The sequence below is a fragment of the Brachyhypopomus gauderio genome, chromosome 4, assembly GCF_052324685.1.
Source record: "Brachyhypopomus gauderio isolate BG-103 chromosome 4, BGAUD_0.2, whole genome shotgun sequence".
Lineage (NCBI taxonomy): Eukaryota > Metazoa > Chordata > Actinopteri > Gymnotiformes > Hypopomidae > Brachyhypopomus > Brachyhypopomus gauderio.
The window spans coordinates 30153595-30180248 of record NC_135214.1 but is presented as its reverse complement, the minus strand read 5'-3'; the positions used below and the strand labels follow the sequence as shown (position 1 = coordinate 30180248).

The window sequence follows — 26654 nt, the reverse complement described above, 5'->3', positions numbered from 1 at the left end:
ACCACACCCCTGTGTCATTGTCATCACCTGCCCCTTGTTTAAAGCCTGTGCATATAAGCCCCTGAGTCTCCCTTGTCCTTCGTCCGGTATTTTGAATTTATTTGTGATCGTGTCTGTCCCATCGCTGTTCTCTGTGCCTGACCGTTTTCGCGTTTCTCCTGTTTCCCGTGCTCCCTGTCTTGTGATGCCTGTCTTTGCCTGTTTTACGGACTGCCCTCCTGTGATTGACCCTGCCTGCCTAAGCGACGACGAATATGGTATTCCCTTCAATAAATCTCGCTCTTCTCAGCGATTGTGTCCGTCTCCTCGCTCCGTGGCGCAAACCACGTTACAGTATGTTTTAGCACTAAAAAGATTTCTTTATAATTAGTTGTTATAAAAAATACTTTAGCTATTTCCACCAGAAAGTACATAGCCTACTTGGGGAGGAGTTTGTTCCAAAAGCACTTCTTAAAAGTAATTTTGGCTAATGTATGGCCTAATAAAGATTCAGCAAGTTTTTTTTTGTTGTTGTTTTTTTTTTTGTGGCAGAAGACTTACAGAATGACCATCTGCTAGTGCAAAACTTAAAAATCAGTGAGCGTGGCTACAGGCCGGGTGCTGTCTGGAAGGAACAGGCTGACAGGTTCTTTATGCAGGCCAACAGAGAGGAGACCTGGCATCTGTTCAAATGGCTTCACTCAGCCCAAAGGCCCTGTGTTTGTCATTTTTTATGGTCTGAGTAATTACAGTGTTAATAAAAATTATCATTTAAGTTACCTGTGCAAGGTCAATCTATCAATTCAATAATGTGAGCCTAATCACCGTGACCCCCTGGTGTAAATATGCCTAGATTAGCATGTGCTTAGGGGCAAATCTTTAAATCCTGAAACAAACTGGATGCAAGAGGTTCATTATTTCACTTTGACTTCTAGTAGAAACTATTGTTATATATATATATATATATATATACATATATATATATACATATATATTAATATATGGTTGCTCAGCAAAATGACATTGACTCACAAAACTATTCAGACTGCCCAAGACACAAGAACCATTAATGGGCCCATGAAGCATATTGAGGTTTTGTGTGTATTTTTTGCATTGCATAATTGGTCCCTGACATATTGCATCACAGTGGGCTGTATGAACAAATGAGTGTTGATTTTCAATTACAGAAATATCCAGCACTAAAGGAGCTCAGATGTTGCTGATCAATGTTCTTCTTGAATGAGCACACAGGCACACACAAATTAGCATCTCCCAACTCCCGCACACATGCATACTGAATTAATTATGGCAAATTACCAGTTTGCTAAGAGCATATGTATATTTTCAGTATGTATATTTTGAATACATGTACAAGTCCTTATGTAACTGTTAATTAATGACATTGTTTACAAGATATATATAATAATTTAACTTCTGTACAGTTCCTTTGCCTAAAAATTTAAACTAGTGGAAAACTGAACCACAGTTATGAATTTTGAAGTCCTTCTGCACAATTGTTCTGCACTTCACATATTTTCCATCATGTTGTTGCAAAAAACAAAAAAGAAAATTGTGGACCATTTGGAATTATTGATGCATTAATTGTTCATGAAAATGTGGTTTGATCTTCGACAAGTGACAATAATGGAAATAGTCTACTTAAACTAATAACATAACAATTAATATATAACAAAAACAAAAAATATATATAACAATTATGCTTGTCAATATTGACCGTTAAAACATATACAATCAGTGCTGATAAACATTTATGGGTCTTTGTGTTTAGTAATTGGCTCATTTAACATCATCCACCACACAATTTTCTGTAACCGATCAGATGCACAGGTGTTAGAATGAACTGCCAACTGTTCCTCCCTACAAAACTGTTTCAGTTCATTGTTCATTCTGGGAGTCTTTTTGAGAACAACAAGAGGCTATTCCAGAATGTGACTTTTATTTAGTTTAGGTCATTCTTTTGTTGATTTTCTCATGGGATTTGGGTTATTTCCTCGATCAGGGGTGGATCATTCAGGTTTATAAAATAAAAGTCCTCTCCAGTGTTTTATAACCCCTACCTGCTTAAGCCAGCAGATTGAATTAATTACAACAAATGTATCTACAAAATATATTTGTACATTTTGTACATTGTTAAACAGAATGTGAATGTTTAAATGATGTGTTTGTTATTGACAACAATAATACATAATGTATTCTGTGTACTTATTTTCAAATGTTCCATTGTAACTATACTACAATACTGGTCAAATAAACACATATATTTCTGCTTATGCTCTTCTATTGCAATGTGGACTTCATGGCAATATTTCTCATTTTGCAGTTCATTTCTTTTTAGCCAATGCACTTCTGGGGTCTTGCAATGGTGTTTTAGTGTCTGAATTTTTTTACCTCCCTGAAATTTCCCTTGTGGGTCCCTAGAGTAGGCATATTCAGGACAGAGTGTGGATTTCCCTTAGTGAGCACTGCAAAACCTCCAGTACTATTGCACCAATGGCCTCTTGAGGCCTGTCACAACAGTGTAGCTGTTTATCTTAAAGGGCCTCTGCTAAAAGTCGTTGCAGGTCGGTGAGTCTGGGCAAGCTTCGATAATGCCTAACACTTCCAAGCAAGTGTCTGGCAATTTAAAAATGAATGGCTGCACAAGCACCATTAGGAGGAACAACTATTAGTAGGTATAAGCAAACACAAAGTCCACCGAAGTGCAGCCTGTAGACTGTGGACACAGCAAAGGCCATTCAGGACTACTACTGCAGTTTGGCTAAGGGCCCCGGCCAGATGATTAGCTGAGCACAATGGGCTTCAGTAGAGTACTCACATCAGACAGAGCCCAGGTGATAAGAATGTGTACTTACAGTAGGAGGGAATAATTAAAACATGCGCACAATGTGAAGCAAGCACAGCAGGCCATTTAAATCAGGTACCTCAAAAGAATGTTTTGACCTAGGACACTAATGCGGCCAATGCAGAATAAAATCGAGCATCATTAGCACAGCTCCTTTTTCACAGGGCTAATTAGCTGTAGCACTACTGTGGATTTCAAATATTGCTAGCAACATTGGCCGAACTGGTCCTTTAAAGCACAAAATTCTTCAATGCAACAAATAACCAAGGGCTTAATATGTGTGTAATATGCATTCTCAAAGTGAAGCTGTGAAAAAAATGTCCTGGGTTCATAGTCGAGCCATGTACCAAGCCCATCTGAATTTATGCTTCAGTGGTCAGCTCTGCAAAAACAGGAGAGATAAAATATAGTCTCTGGTTGTTCCACTATGATGCTGCAGGGAGCCATTTTTCTCCAGCCATTGTTGCTTTTGCTGTTATACTCTCTCTCTTTTTCTCTCTCTCTCTCTCTCTCTCTCTCTCTCTCTCTCTTTCTCTCTCTCTCTCATTCTCTTTCTCTATCTTTCTGTCTCACTCTCCCCCTCTCTCTCACTGCCTCCTGCTGTCAGCTTAGTTCGACTTTATTGTTGGCTGAGGGGAGGTACCAGTTGGCCTGGGATCTCGTAGCATGAGTCCACCACCTTACAGAGAATCAGGCAGTCTCATTTATGACAGCAGTGTGCTAGTCTGTTCCCTGGCTGGTTAAAGAAGTGCAGTTTGCTCCGCCCTGTCACCAGCCAAGCGTTTTTCCTCTCTAGTCACTGCCTATTATCTAGATATACCAAAGCAAGAGCATACGCACGTTCCTGAAACGACAGTAGCAGTACTGTCATCTCTGCAATTCACCAACACTTGCTGTCATAAAGGTTTGAAGGATGGTGTACAATACTCAAAACATTCTTTAATGAACGAAAATGGGAGTTTCTTATATGGTGTGGATGCCTTCATCCTTTTTGAAGGAAAGATTCATTTGGTGTGCTCTTTCAAGCTGAAACAAGACATTTCAGAAGGTCTGCAAGGATCAGAATAGGTTGCTGTATTCCCAACAGGGAGGGGTGAGACAAGGGTTTCAACAGCCATGATTCTGACCAAGGTGTGTGTACTGCCAATTAATGTTACTTCAGGTCAACAGTAGATTTAAAATCCTTCTGTTTAAACAAGCGTGAAAGTTAATCTGTGAATGCAAAACACTTGCCCTAACACTGGAAATCTGAAGGCCACTATTTCCCTCTACTTGCACTGCATAGCATCTACACCATACTGGGGTTGAATTAATTAAATGGACAAAGTACCATTTTCCAATTGAAAGTGCTAGATTTTGTGATTGTGATGTGCATTGCAGTATTTTAAACACAGTGGTAACTGTGATGTGACACAGTAAAAGAGTGGTGAGCCAAAATCATTTGCATTTGCTGGATCATGATTGACATATTGAATGATATGTCGTGCTGCCTTCCTCAGACTTCAATTTTTACCCACAGCACTTTCATTAGACATCAATGAAAATTGCACAGTAGCAGACAAAGCTGTTTCACTTGAAGCCAAACGAGCAGAAATTCAAATTTCTACATACACTTGGGGATATTTTGAGAAAGTAACAGAAGTAATCCATTTGGCATTGTGCCATGTAAGCTTTAGATCTTTGCAAGTGATAAAATAGTTGATCTAAAGGAGTATAATTATCCAATGGCATTAACCATTAGTCTAGGATAGGTCAATTTTGTTTCTATCATTGTCAGACATGGTCATAGCGCAGACATTCTCTTCAATCCACCTAAAAATAATACACCTAAATATCCGTTTTCTTCACAAATCTGAGAATTACTCTGCTATTAAAAAAAATCAAAGATGGTGTATTCCCAAATGACTATAATTCTTTCAAGTAGGTAAACAGGTAAATGAATTATTTTAAGAAGCATTTTCTATTGTGTCTATATTCCCCACTGCCTCTTTCTGTGGTAACATAACTTTAGTTATCTGGTGTCCTGGTACCTGACTGGGCCTTTGTAAAAGTCTGAGAGGAAGGAACTGTCTAGAGCTCCTTCCCCAACGCCCACACACCATGCTGAGACTAGTGCAGCTGGTTAGAACTCTGTACTTCTGTATGTGCTCAGGAAACAAGCAATTAGGATAAACTAAGTTGCACCACTGACTGAGGATTAAAACAGACCTTGTAAAGCCTGTAGACTCTGTGAACCTCGTGTGTCATGATTTGATAAATAATTATAATATTTGTCCAAAAAATTAATGGTGCTCTTAAAAAGGCTCTAAAAAAGTGCATCTGCAGGTTTACAAGAGTTTTTAAAACATACCACTCTATCCAGCAGTGCTGTTATCAAATACCGACTTGGCATTTGTAGCATTTTAAGTTATTGACATGCTCAAATTTGGCCAAAGCTTTCATGTATAACCAGCTAAGCTAATTGCAATCATCTGGTATTTATGCCTGATTAGGTTCTCTAAGTGCTATTGGAAGAGCTTCCACAAAGTGCCCTTTTGAAACACCTCAGCTCATGCTCCTGCTAGTCTGAGGAACCCACTGAGAGAAAGCTTTCAGTTTGCTATAGGTTATTTTAAAGAAAGGTTTGTTAACAAATATACTTTAACTGGATTTCTGTGTGATGAAAAAAATGTTCCTCATGAGGATTTATATAAGAAAACATTTTTCCCTTGATCTAAACATACTGAAACCAAACAAAACACCTCCCTTTGAATCTTACACATTAAGCTTCTGGGTGTATTCAGTTTGAGAATTCAAGGATTAAAGCCTCCAGAGCCATCTACACAGTCTGCATGTGAAATTCCAGTGGTCTGTGTTATGGAAGTCAGGCCAGGATTGTGCCTTCTCTTCACAGAATCCCTGTAAATCTCTTATGGCACCTGTATCAACACGAGTAAGACTCTCTCCCTTACTTCCGAGCTCTGACGCAGACTTCTAACTTGAGCTCTGAGTGACAGACTTTGCCCCAAAAAGTCCATGACACAGCTGCATTACAAACGAACACCAATCAAAGCGACATTAAAGGGCTGCATTACCTCAATCTCACACCATAACAGGGATCTTGTCTGAGACTTTACTATCTTCTACTGAATAACCAAATTTTCTTCTGTCATACTTTAAACCTTTTTTAAATAATTGTTCTCTGTAGTCATTCCTGGTGGTTTCAGCAGATGACGGTTCAATAACAGGGATTGCCATCCTTTGAACATTGACATACCACTTGCTTTCTTGCTGATTATTACATGTGCTGAAGATGTCAGCAGAAGTGACAGAATCTCCAACGCAGAGTTCCACCCTTTTGCTCAAGCTGTAACAAAACAATAAATAATTGTGATTTGCACTGTACATCTAAAGGAGGTCTTATACATTTTTATAGAAAACCAAACCACATTGGACTAACACTGAATTACTGTATCATCATATGGTTGGCAATTCTTTAGCATTTAGCAATAATATGTACAATTTAAACAGCAGCAAACTCTCAAGTAGGCCTCTTTTAATTGGTGTATTTAATAGCTGTTAAAAATATTTTGCAGTTCTGTGAAACTGATTTGTTCTATTTGATCTGAAAACGATAAAATAAAGATACCATATGCAAATCGGCATGACAACTAAAAGCGTATTTAATGTAGTGTTAATGTCCTTACAAAACGAGCGCTGTCATCAGCTACACCCAGTCTCTCACAATGAGTTCAGTGCAGTAGACAAATATTACAGTACACATAGGCACGGCCGACCTCATACACCTTTTGCGCTACGTTCTGTTCGCTGTTACTGCTTGAGGAACGATAAACCGGAAATATTTGGATTATTTCAATGCCCATGGTGAGGACACTAAGGTATATTTTACCAAATTGTTTTTTTTTATATACATACGTTAACACTAAGCCGCGTTTGGGACGGTGTCGCCTTTCCCCCCCGTGCCCTTCAGAGAAGAAAATGGAACTACAACTATAGCACTTACCACGAAACTCCCGAGGTTTGGTGAGGTTTTAACAGAAGTGGAGCTTGTGTGCTATAGCAGTTTTAACATAAAACGGTGAGAGTAGATGGAAACATATAAGAGGTCTATTTTGGGACCCCGCGTAGCCAGTATACTCTCAGGACTATCAGAATAGCACCAGACCTCCCAGTTCTGGATGGATTTCTAAAGCAGACATGAAGCGCACTTTCATCTATTTTTTGATATTTTGGATGTACGAAGGATTACTCGATCAGTGGAGGTGACAAATGAAGACGATACCGAATTCTTTTGTTCGGATGAAGACATGTGAGCAGTAGGAGGTTCTGCACAAGCGCAGGTGGATCTGAAGAGGCGCTTTTGTATTAACCGAGGATAACGCACAAGAGCCAGACAATATTCCCATTCTAAGATAACGCACAAAAGCCGATATATGTCTTCTGTGATGTATTTTACTATTTACTGGCTGTTTTCACTCATATAACATGCGCCTAAATAAGCCTAAACCAGCATGCTTGCTGTACGGGAAAACATAGTAGCCTACTTATGATAAGCGTTTGATTTGATGGGAGGACTACAACCAAATAATTTTACGTCACTTTCTTCTGAAATCCATTATCCCTTTGAACATTTTATTGCACTGCCAAGGACTCCGAGAATGCCCGAAGATCTCTCCCCTACTCAAGCCCTCTACATGGGCATGGAAGTGGTGATTGCCGTGTCATCTGTAATAGGAAATGTGATGGTGGTTTGGGCGGTGAAAATTAACAAGTCTTTGAGAGATACAACATTTTGTTTCATTGTCTCTCTGGCAGTAGCCGACATCGCCGTTGGAGCGCTTGTTATACCCTTGGCGATAACTATCAGTATCGGACTTCAAACTCACTTCTACAGTTGCTTGCTGGTCGCGTGCACAGTGCTGGTTTTGACTGAGAGTTCTATTCTTGCCCTGCTGGCTATTGCTATTGACCGATACCTTAGGGTCAAGATTCCTACCAGGTAAAATTACTACCCTTACGCGCGGGGGGTGTTTTTGTACTGCATGAACTTAATAATAATTTAGGTTTTATCCTGGCTACATTCTATGTGCTGACGGCTATGGTTAAGTATTCAGTATGAATCTGAACAAACGGATAGGTTACCTGCAGGTGTTTCGTTTGTGCATTGTTCATTCACAAATGAGTATTGCAGACTAAGATCTGCATTGGGTGAATTTGTAATATCTCACATGGTCATATTGCCCACCATACCTACCTGCACATTGTACAATGCAATAGATTTTCTTCTTCAAATATCTTGTAGACTATTATAAACACATGTACATGACAGTACTGTCACACTCAAATTACATTTGACCTGGATTGTTGAGAAATTAAAAATGGCATTACAAATAATTAATCACAGCAATGGTATTAACAGTTGCACCTACTAGATGCCCTTTATTGTTTACTATGAGAGAGAGAGAGAGAGAGAGAGAGAGAGAGAGAGAGAGAGAGAGAGAGAGAGAGAGAAACACATTCAAGAGAGGGGCAGTAGCACAGCAGAATTGGGCTCTGCACTTGGAGATTTGAGTGGTCCTAAAAAGACTCCCTGGGCTTTGAGGTTGTAGATGCTGTGATAATACCAATGAACTGCAGAACCATTAGGACCTAAAGTATATATAGTGCTCACATCTGTCTATGGTGTATGTACCTGTCTATGGTGTGCACAAAGTTACTCCTTTTTACAAGTGCCACAATTCTTGTCAGTGTAATCCATTTTGGGGAAATGCCATGCAAATTAGCAAAAAATGAGACAAACATGAATTAATTAAACATTTTCTGTTTTTTCTTCTGTTTGTTCTTTACACAAAAGGGCCTCTCACACTTTCTCTGCTTAACTGTCAGTGGCATCACTCGAATGACGTGGCTGCCAGAGGTGACCTTTTAACCTTTAGATCCAGAATACTCTGTCTTAGCTGTGAGATGCATGTATTTAGGGACAGATCTTAAGGTCCAAACAATCAAATCTCATGCATCACAAAAGGTTCTGCCGTCATGACCGATGTAGTTGAGTTTATTGCTTTGACTGTTTTGACTACTTGAGTTTTGCTGTGACTGTGTCTGATTTTAAATTAAAACTGAAACCTGAATGGCAGAACACATGCACCACATTACTTAGATAAGCCAATGAAATGCACTGAAGGTTAAATCAGTGTACCCCTCACAACAATTTTAAGGGTGATACCACCCCCCCCCCACACACACACACACACACTTCACCCACCAACCTGCACACCCTCCAGATCTCATGCATTGGAAATGTATGACCTTGAGAGGTGTGTGTAGACAATGTGCTACTCAAAGTAACAGTCTTACACTTTTAACCCTGAGAGGCCCATTGCTAAATTACATTGATAAAAAAAAAACTCAACCTGTGCTTAGTCTAATTCTGTAAAACACCAGGAAACTATGCTGAGTATACCACACTGTTACACTTAATGAAACATTTCCAAATTCAATTATGAATAGGGCCAGGCCCGTTGACAGTCTTACTGGGGCCCGGGACAAGAAAGTTTCATGTGCCAAACCACCCCCCCACTTACGTCATTTTAATTTCCTCTGTAGCAGACAATATAGTATATAATATAGCCACACATCAAAGCTGTTTCTGACTGGTTTATACTTGACGCATCGCGGCGCGAGGGTCCACACGGCGAAAATGATGTAATCGCAGTGGCACCGCCCATGTGCGAGGGCCTCACGTGCTGTCGATTCGCGAGGTCATGGACTTCTCGAATTTTGTAACTTCGCGCGCGTCGCGCTTCAGCGTAATGAACAAAGTCATGTTTGCAGGGTTCATACACCTTTATAAGGTAGAATTAAAGCACTTTTATGTCACTTTAACGGTCCATTTCAATATTTCCCAGAACGTTACACTTAATTAAGTTAAATATTTATACTCGAAATGATTAGAAATAATTTGCTTTTTTAATCACATAATTTAATGGTTGTTTATTTTCGAAATGCCCAATCTTAGGGCGTACTCACACTAGGGTCTGTGATCCGGGCCCGGGCAGGGTGCCCTGCCAAAGCACGGTTCGTTTGGCTAGTGTGATCACTCCAACCGGGCCCGGATCAGTTAACCGTGCTCGGGCCCGCTTGAAGAGGTGGGCCAGGGCACGATTCACGTGGACCCGCTTGGTGCCTCGTCTGATTGGTTCATTTTGCTGGAACTCAAACATGACGTCAGTGATGCGACGCTCACGTTAAACAGTCATGGCGGCAAAGCGATTAGCAGACAATTGTTGTGTTAAATTATCGATAAATCTGTGCTTGCACCGTGTTTCTGGACTCCCAAAATGACTCCAAAAATACAATAAAAAGAGAATCGTGAACTCCATAGTGTTGTGCGAACGCGCTTTTATTCCAAATAAAGTCCCGTTGTGATGACGTAAGCGTGCTCGGGCCGGCTTGATGAAGCCAGTGTGAGTGCAGGCCAGAAGGGGAGTGGGGAGGGGGGATAACCGGGCCCCAGCACGGAACCAGCAAACCGTGCCTAGTGTGAGTACGCCCTTAACGTCTTCACGTTCTCTCATGTTTCATCCTGGAATTACAAGAGGCTCGTATTTGTTAACGTAATACAAGAGAACTGTTCAGTCAGACAGATATTTGTTGTGAAACGAAGTAGTTACAATTTCAAACATTTTCAAGTACATAAGCCTAAATTCCAGCACTTTTCAAACCTGGAACACAATGCAACATTAAAATTGGTCAGGTAAATGTCTTTTTTTCCTTTTCTGCGCTCCAGATTTCTGTTTACTTGAACTATCCACCACTGTCAGTGTTGCCAGGTCCTACAAAAATATCCAGCCCAAAGTCAGTGTAAAATCCGCCCCTCAGAAGCCAAGTTGTTGAGCGGTGGGGTGGGGGGGGAGTGTAAATTGTCGACCGGGGAGGCAGTGTTAAAATGGAGACAAATTGAGTATTATATTGTAACTTGTAACTCCCGCGGTGGCCCAACTCAAAAGTAGCCCAAAAAACCGCACCCCGCGACCCCAGAATCTTTACTGAAGGAGTTTCAAACAAGCCCAATTTGGCGTGAAAACCGCGAACCTGGCAACACTGACAACTGTATTTCCCACTGTTGGGCGGGTACCAGCTGGCTACAGTTGGTGCTGGATCAAACCATTTTTCAGTGGGAGGCGGGGGTGTATACACTTAATGGAAAATATGCAGATAGGTAAAAAACATATATATTTTAGCAATTGAGCTTATTTTGAGTACAGAATTTTATATTAATGAAAGATTTCAAGATTATTTAAAATTATAGACTTTAAATAAAAATTAATTGCTGGGTTCTTTGATGGCCCCCCTGGCCCTGGGGCCCGGGACAACAGACCCGGTTGTCCCCCCCTGTCGACGGGGCTGAATAGGGCAAACTCCCAGCTTTTGAAGTAGAACAAAATGGCTGCCTCCTTCTGAGTAAGATTTCCAGAACTGGCAGTTGATGTTGCCTTTGCGATGTAAAGTAATAGTTTATGTCAACTAATAATAGTGAAACTTTACCATAAGAACCCCATTGTAACAATGTTTTCAAAAAATCTAAAACTTAAACAGCAGATCAGTGGAACTCTGGGGTTTAAAGGTTAGGGTTTTTTGAGCTCCACATATAGTTATCTTGTTTGAAATTTATTTCGATGTGACAATCATATTAGGAGAAAAGAGCATTTAAACTCAAATTACATTGATTGTTCTGAGATGATACATGACAACACAATGAAGATGAATTAGGAAAATGTTATGGACAGATATATACAATATTCATCATTGATGATCAATTGACTTACTTCACCATTTATTGTGTATGATTAATATAAGGGCATATAATTAATCAGGATTATATTTGTTATGCCCTATTAAATAATATAAAATAATAATATTTATTATACCATATAACTGTTAACACTTCAGAAGTTCAAAATGAAGGTAACTTCATTTCAGTATTCACATTGCAAGCTCTTATATATGTCATTAAGCCATTAGGAAGCTGTGTATTAAATGTTTAGCGAAAGATTAGTTGAAAAGACTGAAATCAATGTTATTTTGCACCAGTATGTGTCAACTAAATGTAGAAGTGAAGAAAGTAAATACCATGTACAAAATATGATTCAACTGATGATTAAAAGAGACTTTGTCCATTTGAGAGAATACCTATTCTCACATTACGTACAGCTCATAAATTCCCCAAAATATGTACACTTTAAAAATATTTTTCTAGTCCTAATTTATATTTTATATACTATATAATAATATAGTTAATAAATTATGTTACATACATGTAACTACTTTCCTACAGTAATGAAAAGTAATTAAAAGATTGTAAAAGAAATGCAAAAAGTAAATAAATAAATAAATAAATTGGAAGACTAGCTGAATATGCAGCATATGCTAGTCTCTCCATATTTGCCAAAGTGATTTGTCTTCTAATTGAATTAGATTGGGAGTTCACTTGGAGTAGTTAAGGGGATCAATATAAGGCAAGTATCTTTGTTGCAGATCCAAATGCCTGAAGATAGACATGGGCTGGCAAAAGAAAAGAGTGTAGTAGTAGCTCCCAGCTTGGGGAGCACATCTCAGCATAGAGCCAGCTCTGCTTGGAGAAGTATTTGTGTGATCAAAGGAGTTGTCTGGATGGAGGAGCTCTGAACAGGAGATAAAGTCTAGTAAGATAACAGCTGAGAAAGGGGATCAATTTTACCTGGTTTTTGGTCAGTATCACATTACATTAGCAACCTAACCTATTTGTGATTGTGTCAGCAATAGTTGTAGATGTGGTTAACATTTGGGTAAAAAAAACACATTGATTTTTTTAACTGGGTAATTAATGTGTGTAAACACTTGATATTTAATACCACAAATTGAATATCTGGGTTTAAGAATGTCAGCATTTCAGGACAGCGACATACGCTTGCACAAAAGTGGCGGTGTCCTGAGTTCTCCAGAAAGTGCAAACAACTCTTGTGTAAACAACACTTATGTGTAAACAACACTTAACAAATATCTTTGTTTCAGTTACAGGAGAGTGGTCACTCCAAGACGAGCTGGTTTGGCTGTGGTCATGTGCTGGGCCGTGGCCTTCATAGTGGGCCTAACCCCCATGCTGGGCTGGAACAACCTGCACAACCTGGAGAGGAAGAATGGTTCTTTCAGCCCGGACCTGTTCATCACCTGCCAGTTCGAGAACGTCATCAGCATGGAGTACATGGTCTACTTCAACTTCTTCAGCTGGGTGCTGCCCCCGCTGTTTCTCATGCTTGCTATCTACACGGAGATCTTCTACATGATCCACAAGCAGCTGAACAAGAAGGTGGGCGTGGGCCACGGCGACCCCAGTAAGTATTACAATAAGGAGCTGAAGCTGGCCAAGTCGCTGGCACTCGTCCTGGTGCTGTTCGCCGCCAGCTGGCTCCCCCTGCACATCCTCAACTGCATCACGCTCTTCAGCCCCGAGTGCGAGAAGCCCGAGGTCCTCCTCTTCATCGCCATCCTGCTCACCCACGGCAACTCGGCCGTCAACCCCATCGTGTACGCGTTCCGCATCAAGAAGTTCCGAATGGCGTTCCTGCGGATCTGGAAGCAGTACTTCTGCTGTAAGGACGCTCCTCCGATCGATACTCAGATGAGTGAGAGGCTGGACAAGGATCACTTCTGTCCTGCTGCCCCACTGGAACACAACAACATTTGACTGGGAGTGTGGGGGACTTCCTGCGCAGGCTGAAATGTTTGATACTCTGAATAATTTTGAATGTAATTCAGTGTTTTTCAGCAAGTGCCACTGAGTGCATTAATCCACCGCTAAAAGGAATAAGACTACTATGTAAAACACCATGTAAATGTTTATTCCACATCACATGTATGCATTAATCAATTAATATGAGCATGTAAACAGCTTTATCAGATTTTTATTGTTTTCACGTGCGCATGTCTATCAGTGTAATCAAAATATGAGCACTCCTGTTCTGCAGTGCGAACATGACATGGTTCGTCATGTCCTTTCTGGAAATCCCACCATTTCACTGATCAGCAGTTGGTTTATTGCTCATTTGCTTTCTTATCTTTTTTTACATATTGGCTAAAATGCGTGAACGCTTCAGTTCACTTACTGAAAGACTCATTTTTTGTCAGTAATCAGGATCCTGTGGATGTTATCATACTCAGAATGTGCTGTTGTCAGAGACCGCTCCTGTTCTGGACATATTATGAAACATTATCACTCCACTTTGACAAGAAAGACAAAGAGGCTAGAATGTGGAATTAAGTCATTTAGTGGGACAATCTCAGATGTGGCATTTTTAAATAATACTTAATACACCATACTAAAAAATGTTTACTCAGTGATCAAAAGAATTCTTGGTAAAAAAAAAAAAAACAGAAAAGTTAAACTATTATACAAATATAAAAAAAATTATTTGCACCATTCTGCTATCCAAAGTATGCAATCTTAAAAGATGCATCATCTCATCATAAAATATTTGTAGTCATCATGAATTTTTATTCATGAGAACACACTTAAATGAGAAAATGTGAATGCACTGTATACACTGATAGTTCATTTCAAGCATTTATTTCATACGCTCACATTTGAAGTGCGGTTTTTATTAGAAAATGTTATGAATGATGAGAGCAACAATATACAATATATAAGGGCTGCTCATAAATAACATAAAACTACAGATTTGGTTTGCACAGAAATTTCTCATGAATTATATATTTAATTTATTAATTTGCCCACTACATACAAATAAGTATTGGTGGTTACAGACAGTATTGCTTAAGAACTGCACTAAAGAAACAATAAATTAATATAGTCTGACGTTCATTAATAGCATTATCGACCATTATAGTGTTGCATTACTATCTCTACCAAGCAAAATTAGACACACACATGCTATAAAATATTTTGCTGGACAAAGTAAACAGATTCTTTTGCCTTTCAACTGTGTGTGTGTGTGTGTGTGTGTGTGTGTGTGTGTGTGTGTGTGTGTGTGTGTGTGTGTGTGTGTGTGTGTGTGTGTGTGTGTGTGTGTGTGTGTGTGTGTGCGTGCGTGCGTGTGTGTGTTAAGGGAGGGATAATTCATGGCAAGTGATGCTGGATGAGTTCAGGAAGTGATCACTTAATTTATGTTTATCCAGCACTTCTCTCTCAGCTAGCCCAAGGTTAATTTGACTTTTATTTGCAGCTGCAAATTAACCTGCATAATTTAAGGTATGTTCAAATGTTATGTAATTATATAATACAAAACAGTGGTATTCAATATAATGTAAAGATGGATGCTGTCTTCTCCCTTTGCTACCACATTGAAGGGAAACCTCGAGCCATGTATACTGGCAGCATTATACGTTTTGTTTGTTTGTTTTTTTTCTGTATAGTAGCATACATGTAGTCATGATGGAACCAAGCTTTCTCTGTGAGACACACCAAGACATGGTCAAAATTATCAAGTAATTTATGTTCACTCTGACTAAAGCTTGTCAGTAATACACTGAACAGATGCCTCGACCATAAAAAATATCTGTTTTTTTGTTTTGTTGTTTTTTTTTTTTTTTTTTTTTTTTACATCACTACGGTTTACTAGTGTTCTTCTTTATGTTTCATTGGACTTCTGCCAAAACACAGTATGAAAGATGGAATCACTTCGGTAGTCCTGACAATTCATAAACTGGTATGAAGTAAGTACAGTATGTACATAACTGTTTGTAAGCAATTGTGGGATTGCAATCAGTACAATTGTACCTTATTTCTTATTTCATTATTTCTAAGTAAATAGGAATAGTGGAGTAATGAAGTCTGTGTCTGGTTTTCAATTTATTTGTGCCTTGTATTCTTAACAGCATGTTCTCTTTCCAGCAGTTTTCTGTTTTAAAATTTGTTTTCATATTTAAAAATCTTAGTCTTAACATATCCGCTTTTCTGACACACTGCTATGATAGTTTTAAAGTAACCCCTTTAACACACTTGCAATTACAAATTACACAATGCATGACGAGGAAGCTAAGCTAAGGAAAGATTAAGGGATTTAAGTTTGGATTTATTATGGAGAGAGAACTAGACAGCCAGACATACAAGGACAGAGCGTTGTGGAGCAAATCTTAAAAATGGTCAGTCATCAAAGCTATGAAGGTGTAGGAACAATGAGGTGCATGGCAGAAGACACAATGATTTAGGTTTGTAGCTAAGGTGTGGGAGGAGGTTATTGAGAGCTTTGTGTGTGAGATGGATTTAAAATGAATGTGGTATTTAACTGAAAGCCAGTGAAGATTGATTTGGTCTTGATATAGATCTGGGTGTCATCTGCCTAGCAATAGTTCAGTTTTAAAGGATGTTTGACATTTCTGAGCAGGAGCATATATACCTTAGAGATTTGATCTTAATTACTTATTAATTACTAGTTACTGCGGAAGTCTATTGAGTTTGACAGCCATTTCAGAAACGCCCAGTGCAAAGTCACGAAAGGAAAGAGTGCGAACTTTGCATGACCCCCACTGCATCAGTTGACGATTTGGTCAACTGTAGCTCATTCAGGATAAATGCGTTTTGTTTCCCTCTAGTGGATAAATAAACAATAGCACTACACAACAAATACATTAAATTATTCCGAGGTTAATTCCTAATACAAGCAGAATCAGAATCTGTTTATTTTCCAAGTGCGCTCACACATACAAGTAATGTGATCTTAGTTGCAGTAGCTCACAAAAAAATACAGCTAAATATACAGATAATTCGCACACCAGAGTGGAGAAAAACATTGCATGTTTTTTTATATAGCTCTGGTAGTAATTTGTCCACAGTAACGCATTCCGTATATGTATTTTTTTGTAGGCCTATAGACTATATAAATTAAGGCTGCATGTATTGCATTACATTACATCTAGCTCCTTTGCGATTGTAATGTAGGTAACATCTGCGTCAAACCTTTCCAACTGTGGTTGTACCTTTGGATGTCCTAATCAGATGTAAAACATGTAATTCTAGAAAAAGAAAAGACATAATCTACAGATTTAACCAGGAACTAGTGAAAATAGAATCTAACGAGACTCTGGCGTGTTGTGGAGTGCTGTAGCTTTAACGAAACCGTCAGCGGACCAGATTGTTTCTTGGCGGCCGAACCAAACCAGCGAAGCGGGAGCCTGGCTGTGTTTTGTGCACTTTTGAGATTGGACATTTAATAGAAATAGGTATCGTTTAAAAACTTTACATTGTAAGTGTTTCCAGGGTGCTTGCATACACAACCGCCGACAAATCACTCTCGCAGCTGGCCAGGTTGCTCGCTGAGGTAAAAACACTCAGTACTGATGGCGTGCAGCGTATTTGGGTTCATCCACTTCCATCTACCCTGGTTCGGTTGCTAGCCGGCTAGTTACATTAGCACTGGACCTCTTGCGGTTATATTCTTGTAATTACTTCTCACAAAAAAATAAATATACAGAATGTTATACTTAGACCTAATACGCCGTCAAATGTTGTATTATTTGTTTCACAGCGTGGAACATTTGGCCTTAGCTGTGTAAAGCTAACGACAGCGCCACCGTGTCGTGTTAGCCAGCTAGCTAACATTAACACAGTCCGCGTTGGCCGCTGGCGAGCTAGCTACATCTACATTATTGTAGCTGGGCTAGATGGCTCTGCGGCGTAGCTGGTGGAAGTAGCCAGACCAAACTCGCTAACATCACAACACTGCTCAAGATGAATGGGAAAATCATAGCCAACACCCCCATCGCAGTGGACTGCTGGCAGCTGCGGAAGTGTAGCCATGTACGGCTCTTTTTCCTCTCGCACATGCACACGGACCACACCTCTGGCCTCACATCCACCTGGAGTAACCGACCCATCTACTGCTCACCTGTGACCGCCACACTCCTAAGACGTAAACTACAGGTGACTAGTCCCTAGACAATCCGGGGTTGACGCATTCTCATTTATCTTTATGTAAAATATTATCTACATTAATAATTATAATCACAGGCTAACTAGTAGTGAAATATCACCAGAATTACATTGTGAGAAACTCTGTATACGTCTGGACAAAGATATCTGTTTACTTCTGTATTATTTCAACATATATCATGGTATTCCTGAATGTTGTTCCAGTTATTATTTTTAAACTCTGATGTGGCTGCCATATATAGGTGAAAGAGAACTGGATCCATGCCCTAGAGGTTGGGGAACCACACATGCTGCCATTGGATGACATTGGGAAAGAAAGGATGACTGTTACCCTTATCGATGCTAACCATTGTCCTGGAGCCGTTATGTTTTTTTTCGAAGGGTACTTTGGCACCATTCTTTACACTGGTGAGCCTTGGCTAAATGTAAACACTTGTAAGCAGTGTTGTCTATATTGCAGTGTGTACAAATGGAAAAATGTGGAAAAAAAGTCACACAATACCTATGGTTTTCTGTGTTGTGAACAGGGGACTTTCGCTACACACCGTCAATGCTGCGTGAGCCATGTCTGAGAAACAATACAACTATTGATGTGCTGTATCTGGACAACACTAACTGTGACCCCACCCGGTCTATTCCTTCTCGCCGGCAAGCCTGTCAGCAGATGAAAGAGATAATCAGAGCTCATCCAAACTACACTGTGGTCATCGGTGAGTCTTGCAGTGTGTATTACACCCCAACATTAAATACAGTGTCTCAAACCCAGTGAGTCTCGACGGACATTAAGATTCTGCATGTCTCAAGTACATCAAGCGTCAGTGTGTCCTTTGAGTCGGTACTTCAGCACACCAAGATTTTTACTAATGATTTTTATTAATGACTTCAGGAAATATTTTGTGCATTATGAAATAATATACCCTATAAATAAATAAAATACCCGAAACAGTACATTATATAAAAGTATTTGTTTTACCAGATCCCAACAGAGCGTTCTTTTCTCGGGTGACTACAAGCTAGAGTTTTAACAAGTAGAATAAGATGATGTTCTGCCAACAGGTGTGTATGCCCTTGGTAAAGAGTCTCTGCTTGTGGAGCTGGCCATGGAGTTTAAGACGTGGGTGGAGGTGGACTTGGAGCGCTTGGAGACACTCCAGGCCCTGGAGCTCCCCGACGTGTTCACCACAGAGCAGGGTGCCGGGCGTTTCCGTGCAGTCAGACAGTCCGAGATCAACGCTTCTAATCTGCTGGCCTGGAACAAGGAGTGGCCCACCATAGCCATACTGCCCACCAGCCGCCCTGTAGTCTCCTGCCACCCCAACGTCTATGTGGTGCCATACTCTGACCACTCCTCTTACCTGGAGCTGGAGGACTTCGTCTCGGCCCTGCGGCCGGTCGCTCTGCTACCCATCGTGGGCAACTGCTTGCCTTACTTCTCCTCTCTCCTGAGCCCGCTCAGGAAGCCCCGCCCGGTGGTGGTACCTGAGTCGGTGCAGCATTACATGGCGGGTGAACCTAGCGGCCCACGTGGCGCTTTCAACCCAGCCACCGTGCCACGCCAGCCGTTACGGTCGCTGCCTCGAGGAGTCGTGTTCGAGTCGCCGGGGCAGAAGCGGCTCAACAACGGGGTCAACAACGGGGACTTAGATTCTTCAGATGGCGTGAACGAAGTCAGCTCTGACGCCGATGCGGACTCGGACTGCGTCCTGTTGGACATGAGTGCGGATCTCACTCATAGTCCGTGCAGTCCGCTGCACAGGGGCACGACTCTGGCGCGAGTCACGTCTGAGGACACAATGACGATCAACAGCCTCAGCATTCAGCTAGACGCCCATGATGATGAGTCCTTCGTTGCCCAAAATGGCTTCATGTCCCTCAATACTAAAAGCTTGAGTGATTTTGGCGTCAGCCAAAATCCCAAGAAAGGCCCCCAGCTAGGAAGTGCTCACCCCAGAGCCACGTGTCCATCCATGGACAGCATTAATCTCCATGATGGCACATGCATGCTGGCTATGGAAGCCTTAACACCGGCTGAAACACTACAGGAGCCTTTGGCTCAGTCTGCCAGAGTGACCACTGAGCAGTGGCTACTTGGGAACTTTACGATTCCAGAGGAGGAACTTGTGGGTCAACGTAGCGTCTTTCGAGGCTCGCGTCTGGCTTATTCCCTCATCCCATTCAGTGTGCTGGAACCCAAGAGCGATCCCTTTGAAGCTGCAATACAAAGGCTGAAATCCAAACCGGTGTTTATGTGAATGTGTCGGCGTGCTGTCTGATGTGAAACAGAAGTCCCAAAACTCTGCGTTTGTTTTCAAATCATCATTACTGCTTAGCAAGAATCTCACTAGTTTTATCGTTTCACAAATATTTATTTAAAATGATGTGATTAAAATCATCGGAGGATATGTGGCCTGTGACTTTTGTATTTTTGAATTGTATTACTATGCACTTTGATTTGGGGCACTTCCTTGACACTGACTGGTATTGTGGTTTAAGGTTCATGTGCCAACATATGGAACACCTCACTAGATCCTCCGTTAAACCTATTCACATGTGTTATTGAACCTAGTATATTTTCATTTAAAAACAAACTCCAGAATCTGGCGATTTAGATCCTTAAGGCTTATTGTTGTTTAAAACAGTTCTGTGATTTGTACAGTGTTTTTCACCATGTTTGCAACCTGTTGCGTTTTTGCACACATTCCTGAATGATCTGTTATTGTCTTATCATGTTTTCAGTTTGCTTAATGTTTTATATACTGCGATACATTTTTTTTTGCCTTCTAAAAGTGTGGATGCCATTTGTAGTGTTAAAAACAATAAATTTTGTTTTGTAATGCTCTTGTTGATTTCGTTTGCTGGTTCATTTAGTTTAGTCCTAGTTTTGAATACCTCATTTTGAAAGGCTCAGATACAGACTATGTAAAATGGTCCAAATATAACTAGTTAAATGTACAGTGAGTAATGTGTTCGCCTGTTAACTGCACATTACAGACTCTCATGGTTGATTTCAGAATATGGAGACGTTTCAGTTGCTGATGTGCCTGCTACAGAAAAGATTATGCAACTCGTTCACAAGAAGTACTCATTTCTCACTGGATAGACTCACTGGGAGGTTGGCATAGGTTAACGAACTGTATTAGCAGGACTCTACTGATTTTTTGGCATGACCATGATTTAGACTATGAAAAGATACGACAGTATGCAATGGTGGGGGTGGCAGAGATAAATTAAATTATAATGCAGATAATCACAAGGTTTATACACATGGCTGCCTGGGACTGACCATAGTAAGATTACATTTAAACATACTAAAGAGCGCATCCCTGTCTGGTGACTATCCCTTCAAATGCAGGGGTGCAAAGATGTGTTCATCTACAAATGAATAGGAATTGGCACTAGAGGTTCCAGACCTGTTCTCTGAATTCAATACATGTAACCCATCCTTAATGTCCTTGGCAATATTATTAGACCACCAAAACAGTACAACGCTCAAGGAAACTATCGTCTATAGTATTGGAGTACCAGAGTTATTGGTTCATTTAAAAGGTCATTAATTCAGCAAACTAATACAAGAAAAAAACATTTATGTATTGCTGTGGAAATAGCCATAGACTGCAAACACTTTAGTAAACTAGTAAAATCAATTAATGAATTAATCAAAACTCTGCCATATTGTATTATTTGTTTTAAGGAAGAATTTTAGCTCTAACATTGCATCACTTTCCACGACCTTCACTGGCCTAATCTTATAGAATTTTAAGTTAGCGCTAAATTATTTTCGTTTTCTTGTAGTCTTTCTTTCGGTTCGTCACTAGATGGCAGTAGTTAGCAGGGTATGGGATGTTCAGCGAGGCGAAACCAGCGTGAAATAAATCTGCTGCTGTTTATGTGACATTGTTTCACAAATGAACCTAAGACAATCTATTTTTTCAGTCTAATAATTCTAATCAGATTTCATTCATGCCCAAAAGGATTAATTTCTTTTTCTACACGGCTACTGATTGTACAGTGAATAAAATCCGTGTTGATTTAATCTTACATTCCGGCAGTGCTCCTGGTATGCTAAAAAAAAATCCTAGTCATTGGAGGAGTAATAGGTACATGAGTGGAGAATTTAATTTATCTCACTAAGCTGACTAGAATTGTCGACGTTTTTCTTCTTTTGTCATGGCGCCCACAGTAATGGAATACTCAAAGAACCAAATGCCTTTAGGTGCTACAGGGCCCTTTTACAGCTGAGCCAGTCACCTGACCTGCAACCATATCTGATAGTGAGAACGGTTTAGCACATAGGGGAGAGAAACTCTGAAGTAACAACCTATAACATATTTTCACGTGGAACCCAAGAAACTTCCTGGTGCTACATTTGATAACGGGGGTATTTTATTCAAAATAAAACTAGTCTTTCTCAAGTATGTAGAAAATATGGGATGGTCCACATGAGTTTTTCATCCATCTCAAATGCAAATTAGATAAGAGGCCAAATATAGATGTTCTTTATCAACATATTATTACTCAGGGGTTATTAAGATATACCAATTAATGCACTATACCAACCATCAATTATGAATACCAATTCATTTCTGTTTAATATTATATGGTTTGGGAAAAGTAGCCAAATATCTTCCTTCTCTTCTTTTGTATCTGAACACAGATGGTCTTGAGTTCAGGGTTCATCAGACCGCAGCCTTGTGCCTTTGCAGGTGGAGTAGGGTCAGTTTCACATGGGGTTGGAGCAGTGTCTCCATGCCCTCACACAGAATAAATGGCTGGCACTTTCACGGAAGGTATTTGCATTCTGGACGAGGGCAGATCCACATTAACACACAGGCCATGCTCCCAGAGACCAGCACAAACCCTGCATGCAGCTAATGTCCTCTTGAATGATGGCCAATAGCTAATTCAACCTCTGGGCAAGAACACTGACTGACTCTCAGCTCCAGCCAGTGGCAAAAATCATTGGCCAAACATAAAATCCTTACAATAAAGTGAACATTAAATGCTACTTTAAAAGTTTTCTTAATACACTTAACACGGTTGTAGAAATCAGAAGTGGAGTGATGCTCATTGAGCAATTAGTGGATGATATGGACTTGCATAAAATGCATACACGAAGGGGGGGGGGGGGGGGGGGGGGGGGTGCAACACAGGCAAACAGGGCTGTATGCAGGTGAGTATATATGCAGAGGGTAATGAGTCCAGAAATTACAAACAGGTGCAGGTGATTGATAGGAGCGGCAAAAGAGGAGCTGGAAGGATATCTGGAAAACAAGGAGTATACACACCGACCTGCCTGTGCGTGAACCACGGTAACACCATCACGGCACAGTAGGCCACTGGTGCTTCATAGATTAATTACCATCAGGATGAAACTATTCATCAAGAACCGGTAAACGCCATTTAAACGTCATTACAGATTTTCAAAAAATTCCCCCGAGGATCTACTATAAATTCAAAATGGCTGGTGGTCTTTTTTTTTAGTTTGTTTTGTTTTATTTTGAGTAATTGATGGACATAGGGTTTATTACCTACAGCAGTGCATTCACCCACTGTGTGAATCATGGCACAACTGCTGCTTCAGTAACAGAGCCGGATGTCTGGAGGTGCATTGAAGAAATGGAAGATGAATGGACCTGAACTGCAGATATGGCTTTGATCTGTAGGAGGGCGGCAGGGCCAAAGCCAGTGTCCTCACTACCAACACCCCCCCACCCCCCCACCCACTTACTCCACAGGCTCGACAGGCTCAGAGAACCCTGCAGGGCTACAGCATGCTGTGCCCACCGATAAGCAGGTATCAGGGGAGAGACGCTCGTTGAAATTCAGCCAGGTCCTACCCACCAAGAAAATCTGATATTTGCTGGATATGCCCCATTTGAGCGATGTCTCTTCACCGTGTAACATATTTTCCACCTTGATCCATTTGATCCGTAGACTTTATGAGTGAAATGTTATTTTTAGTTACATTTTTCTCTGACAATATGGATGAAAGTCGCCCGACCCGTTCCCAGCCTAGCCATTTAAGCAGTTCAGAAAGCATATAGTGTATGCAGGCTTGACACAAACAATAGCACAGTGATCCAGCCTGGATCATGACGAGGTGCAGTAAGTTGGTGCAGAAGAGCGGTGTAGTGGGTGGTGCAGTAGCGTAGTGCAGTAGTGTGGTGCAGTAGCGTGGTCTAGTAGGGCGGTGTAGTAGTATAGTGCAGTAGGGTGGTGTAGTAGCGTAGTGCAGTAGGGTGGTGCAGTAGCCTGGTGCAGTAGGGCGTTGCAGTAGGGCGGTGTAGTAGGGTGGTGCAGTAGCCTGGTGCAGTAGGGCGGTGTAGTAGGGTGGTGCAGTAGCATAGTGTAGTAGGGTGGTGTAATAGTGTAGTGCAGTAGGATGGTCCAGTAGGGTGGTGTAGTAGCGTAGTGCAGTAGGGCGGTACAGTAGTGTGGCGCACTAGAGCGGTGTAGTAGCCTGGTGCAATAGCGAGGTGTAGAGTACAGTAGGGTGGTGTAGTAGCCTGGTGCAATAGCGAGGTGTAGAGTACAGTAGGGTGGTGTAGTAGGATGGTGCAATAGCGAGGTGTAGAGTACAGTAGGGTGGTGTAGTAGCCTGGTGCAATAGCGAGGTGTAGAGTACAGTAGGGTGGTGTAGTAGCCTGGTGCAATAGCGAGGTGTAGAGTACAGTAGGGTGGTGTAGTAGCCTGGTGCAATAGCGAGGTGTAGAGTACAGTAGGGTGGTGTAGTAGCCTGGTGCAATAGCGAGGTGTAGAGTACAGTAGGGTGGTGTAGTAGGATGGTGCAATAGCGAGGTGTAGAGTACAGTAGGGTGGTGTAGTAGGATGGTGCAATAGCGAGGTGTAGAGTACAGTAGGGTGGTGTAGTAGCCTGGTGCAATAGCGAGGTGTAGAGTACAGTAGGGTGGTGTAGTAGCCTGGTGCAATAGCGAGGTGTAGAGTACAGTAGGGTGGTGTAGTAGGATGGTGCAATAGCGAGGTGTAGAGTACAGTAGGGTGGTGTAGTAGGATGGTGCAATAGCGAGGTGTAGAGTACAGTAGGGTGGTGTAGTAGCCTGGTGCAATAGCGAGGTGTAGAGTACAGTAGGGTGGTGTAGTAGGATGGTGCAATAGCGAGGTGTAGAGTACAGTAGGGTGGTGTAGTAGGATGGTGCAATAGCGAGGTGTAGAGTACAGTAGGGTGGTGTAGTAGGATGGTGCTCACACTGCACCAGCAGTCCCTCTTCCCTCAGAGACCTCCCTCTGATCTCTAATCATGAAACTTTCGTGCATTACAATAGCACAATAGCACATGTGTAGTGCTCAGCGTTGGATCATTTTCCTCCTCCTCCTCCTCCTCCTCCTCCTCCTCTTCCACCCCCTCTTGGCACTGAAACAGCACAGTCCCAGCATCATCACGATCTGAGGGAAGCAACCCAGACCTGCAAACGGGAGCCAGCGAGCTTCAGTGAGGGCTTACAGCAGGTCTCTGCCGTAGGACTGAAGGGTATGAATTAGGCATAGAGCAGAGTCCCTTCTGCAAAGCCTCTAATGTGCTGTGGACAAGGAGCTTCTACACAGTGTACTCCAAAACGTGATAGCTAACGAGGGGGAGGAGAGAGTGAGAGAGAGACTGTGAGGGAGGGAGAGAGACGTGGGGAGAAAGAGGGAAGCCAAATTCAGGGTTTCGGTTCATTTGTCTAAGAATTACATCTTACTAAAAAAAATCTTTATCTAAACCTCTGTAAAAAGTTTTAGAGTGAACACTGGAGGTGCTAATAATGTAAAGCTAACCCAACTCAGTATTATAACTGAACATTTCTAACAACCTGTCTGAAAGGAAAATGTAAGAGCTGCTTTGCTCAAGATCAGAGCACACTTCTGACTGCATCAAATCTGCCTTTGAGATTGGTTTTTATAGCGTTCCTTTTTTCCAAACATTATACCACATAACACAGGCCTGCTGTCCACAGCAGCTCATTTTTGAAAGTAATGGACACTAAGCAAATCTACTATAATATGAAAACGGGTTAGGAAACTGTTAAAAGCAAGTGCAATGTTTCTTTTTATGTGTTAAAACTCACTTTCTTTTAGAATTCTTTGTTCTTGCAGTGGAAGGCTTAACAACCCTCATTAAGTCTAATACTGTTGCAGCTGTACGATCTTCCCAAAAAGACCACGTTTGTCTTTGGTTTTTTCTGTGTTTTTCTGTAATTATAGGGCACTTTGTGAACTCTTTTGCAAAGGGAGATAAACATGCAGACGTGTTTCTATGTGCTTTATACGACAGGTTTTTGTTGGGTTTTTTTCTGTTTAAATGTGTGATATGCATTACCAGCATTGTGTTTGCTGTAATTATTCACACATTCAGCCAGACTCCTGAAAAAATGTATACATGTATACATCTATACAGAATGAACCTCTTTATTCCTACACAACAATCCAACCATTCTGTCTATATCGATTTTTCTTAGAAGTATGCAGTCAATATATAATAGCTGAGGCTTAATAAGTAGCATGACAGGCGGTGACATTTGCACTCACTCTCCCTACTAACCAACACTAAAGCTTTGCGCTCACACAGTGACACATATTCTAGATATTAATATAGTTCATATCAATCTAAACCATCTGAATCCAATTACAGAAATCTCATTGTTATTCTGTTTGACTTTTCAATCTGTCATTTCATACCCTGATACACAAAGAAATTGGAATCAGAATCAGTTCTGCTGTGTAGTGTAATGCAATTTTAGAGGCTAAAATCCATTTACCTCCTCACTGCTCACTGTAAAAGAATTCTGTCTGAGATAAAAGTGTTTAAGAATAATTTGGCAATTTTTTGATTTACAAATGTTTTAGGCACTATGTACCTGGAATGGACCTAGAAATCAGTATTGCTCA

The 26654-nt window shown here is 40.9% G+C and overlaps 2 protein-coding genes across 4 annotated transcripts; both read left to right on the top strand.

Annotated features, from left to right (window-relative positions):
* The first annotated feature begins 6606 nt into the window (after window positions 1-6606).
* adora1b (adenosine A1 receptor b) lies at window positions 6607-15616 on the top strand. The gene is made up of 2 exons (XM_077003740.1): window positions 6607-7841; window positions 12896-15616. The coding sequence occupies exons 1-2, from the start codon at window positions 7408-7410 to the stop codon at window positions 13566-13568; spliced, it is 1107 nt and encodes a 368-aa protein (XP_076859855.1). The 5' UTR covers window positions 6607-7407; the 3' UTR covers window positions 13569-15616.
* A 1168-nt stretch (window positions 15617-16784) lies between these two features.
* On the top strand, window positions 16785-20606 carry dclre1b (DNA cross-link repair 1B). 3 transcript variants are annotated; one of them, XM_077003738.1, is made up of 5 exons: window positions 16785-17082; window positions 17365-17759; window positions 18011-18176; window positions 18296-18478; window positions 18825-20606. In XM_077003738.1, exons 2-5 carry the CDS (start codon window positions 17568-17570, stop codon window positions 20018-20020), a joined length of 1737 nt encoding a protein of 578 aa, XP_076859853.1. In that variant the 5' UTR covers window positions 16785-17082; window positions 17365-17567; the 3' UTR covers window positions 20021-20606. The 3 variants fall into 3 exon arrangements, with proteins under 3 accessions (XP_076859853.1, XP_076859852.1, XP_076859851.1); XM_077003737.1 differs by having other exon boundaries at window positions 16785-17157; XM_077003736.1 differs by having other exon boundaries at window positions 16785-17759.
* The last annotated feature ends 6048 nt before the right edge of the window (window positions 20607-26654 follow it).

Bases quoted from the DNA above. Each gene is read 5' to 3' on its own strand.
- adora1b (XM_077003740.1), top strand. From the start codon at position 7,408: ATGGGAGGACTACAACCAAATAATTTTACGTCACTTTCTTCTGAAATC. The intron at 7,842-12,895 runs GTAAAATTACTA...TCTTTGTTTCAG, and splicing joins AGGGTCAAGATTCCTACCAG to TTACAGGAGAGTGGTCACTC.
- dclre1b (XM_077003738.1), top strand. From the start codon at position 17,568: ATGAATGGGAAAATCATAGCCAACACCCCCATCGCAGTGGACTGCTGG. The intron at 17,760-18,010 runs GTGACTAGTCCC...TGCCATATATAG, and splicing joins TCCTAAGACGTAAACTACAG to GTGAAAGAGAACTGGATCCA. The intron at 18,177-18,295 runs GTGAGCCTTGGC...TGTTGTGAACAG, and splicing joins TGGCACCATTCTTTACACTG to GGGACTTTCGCTACACACCG.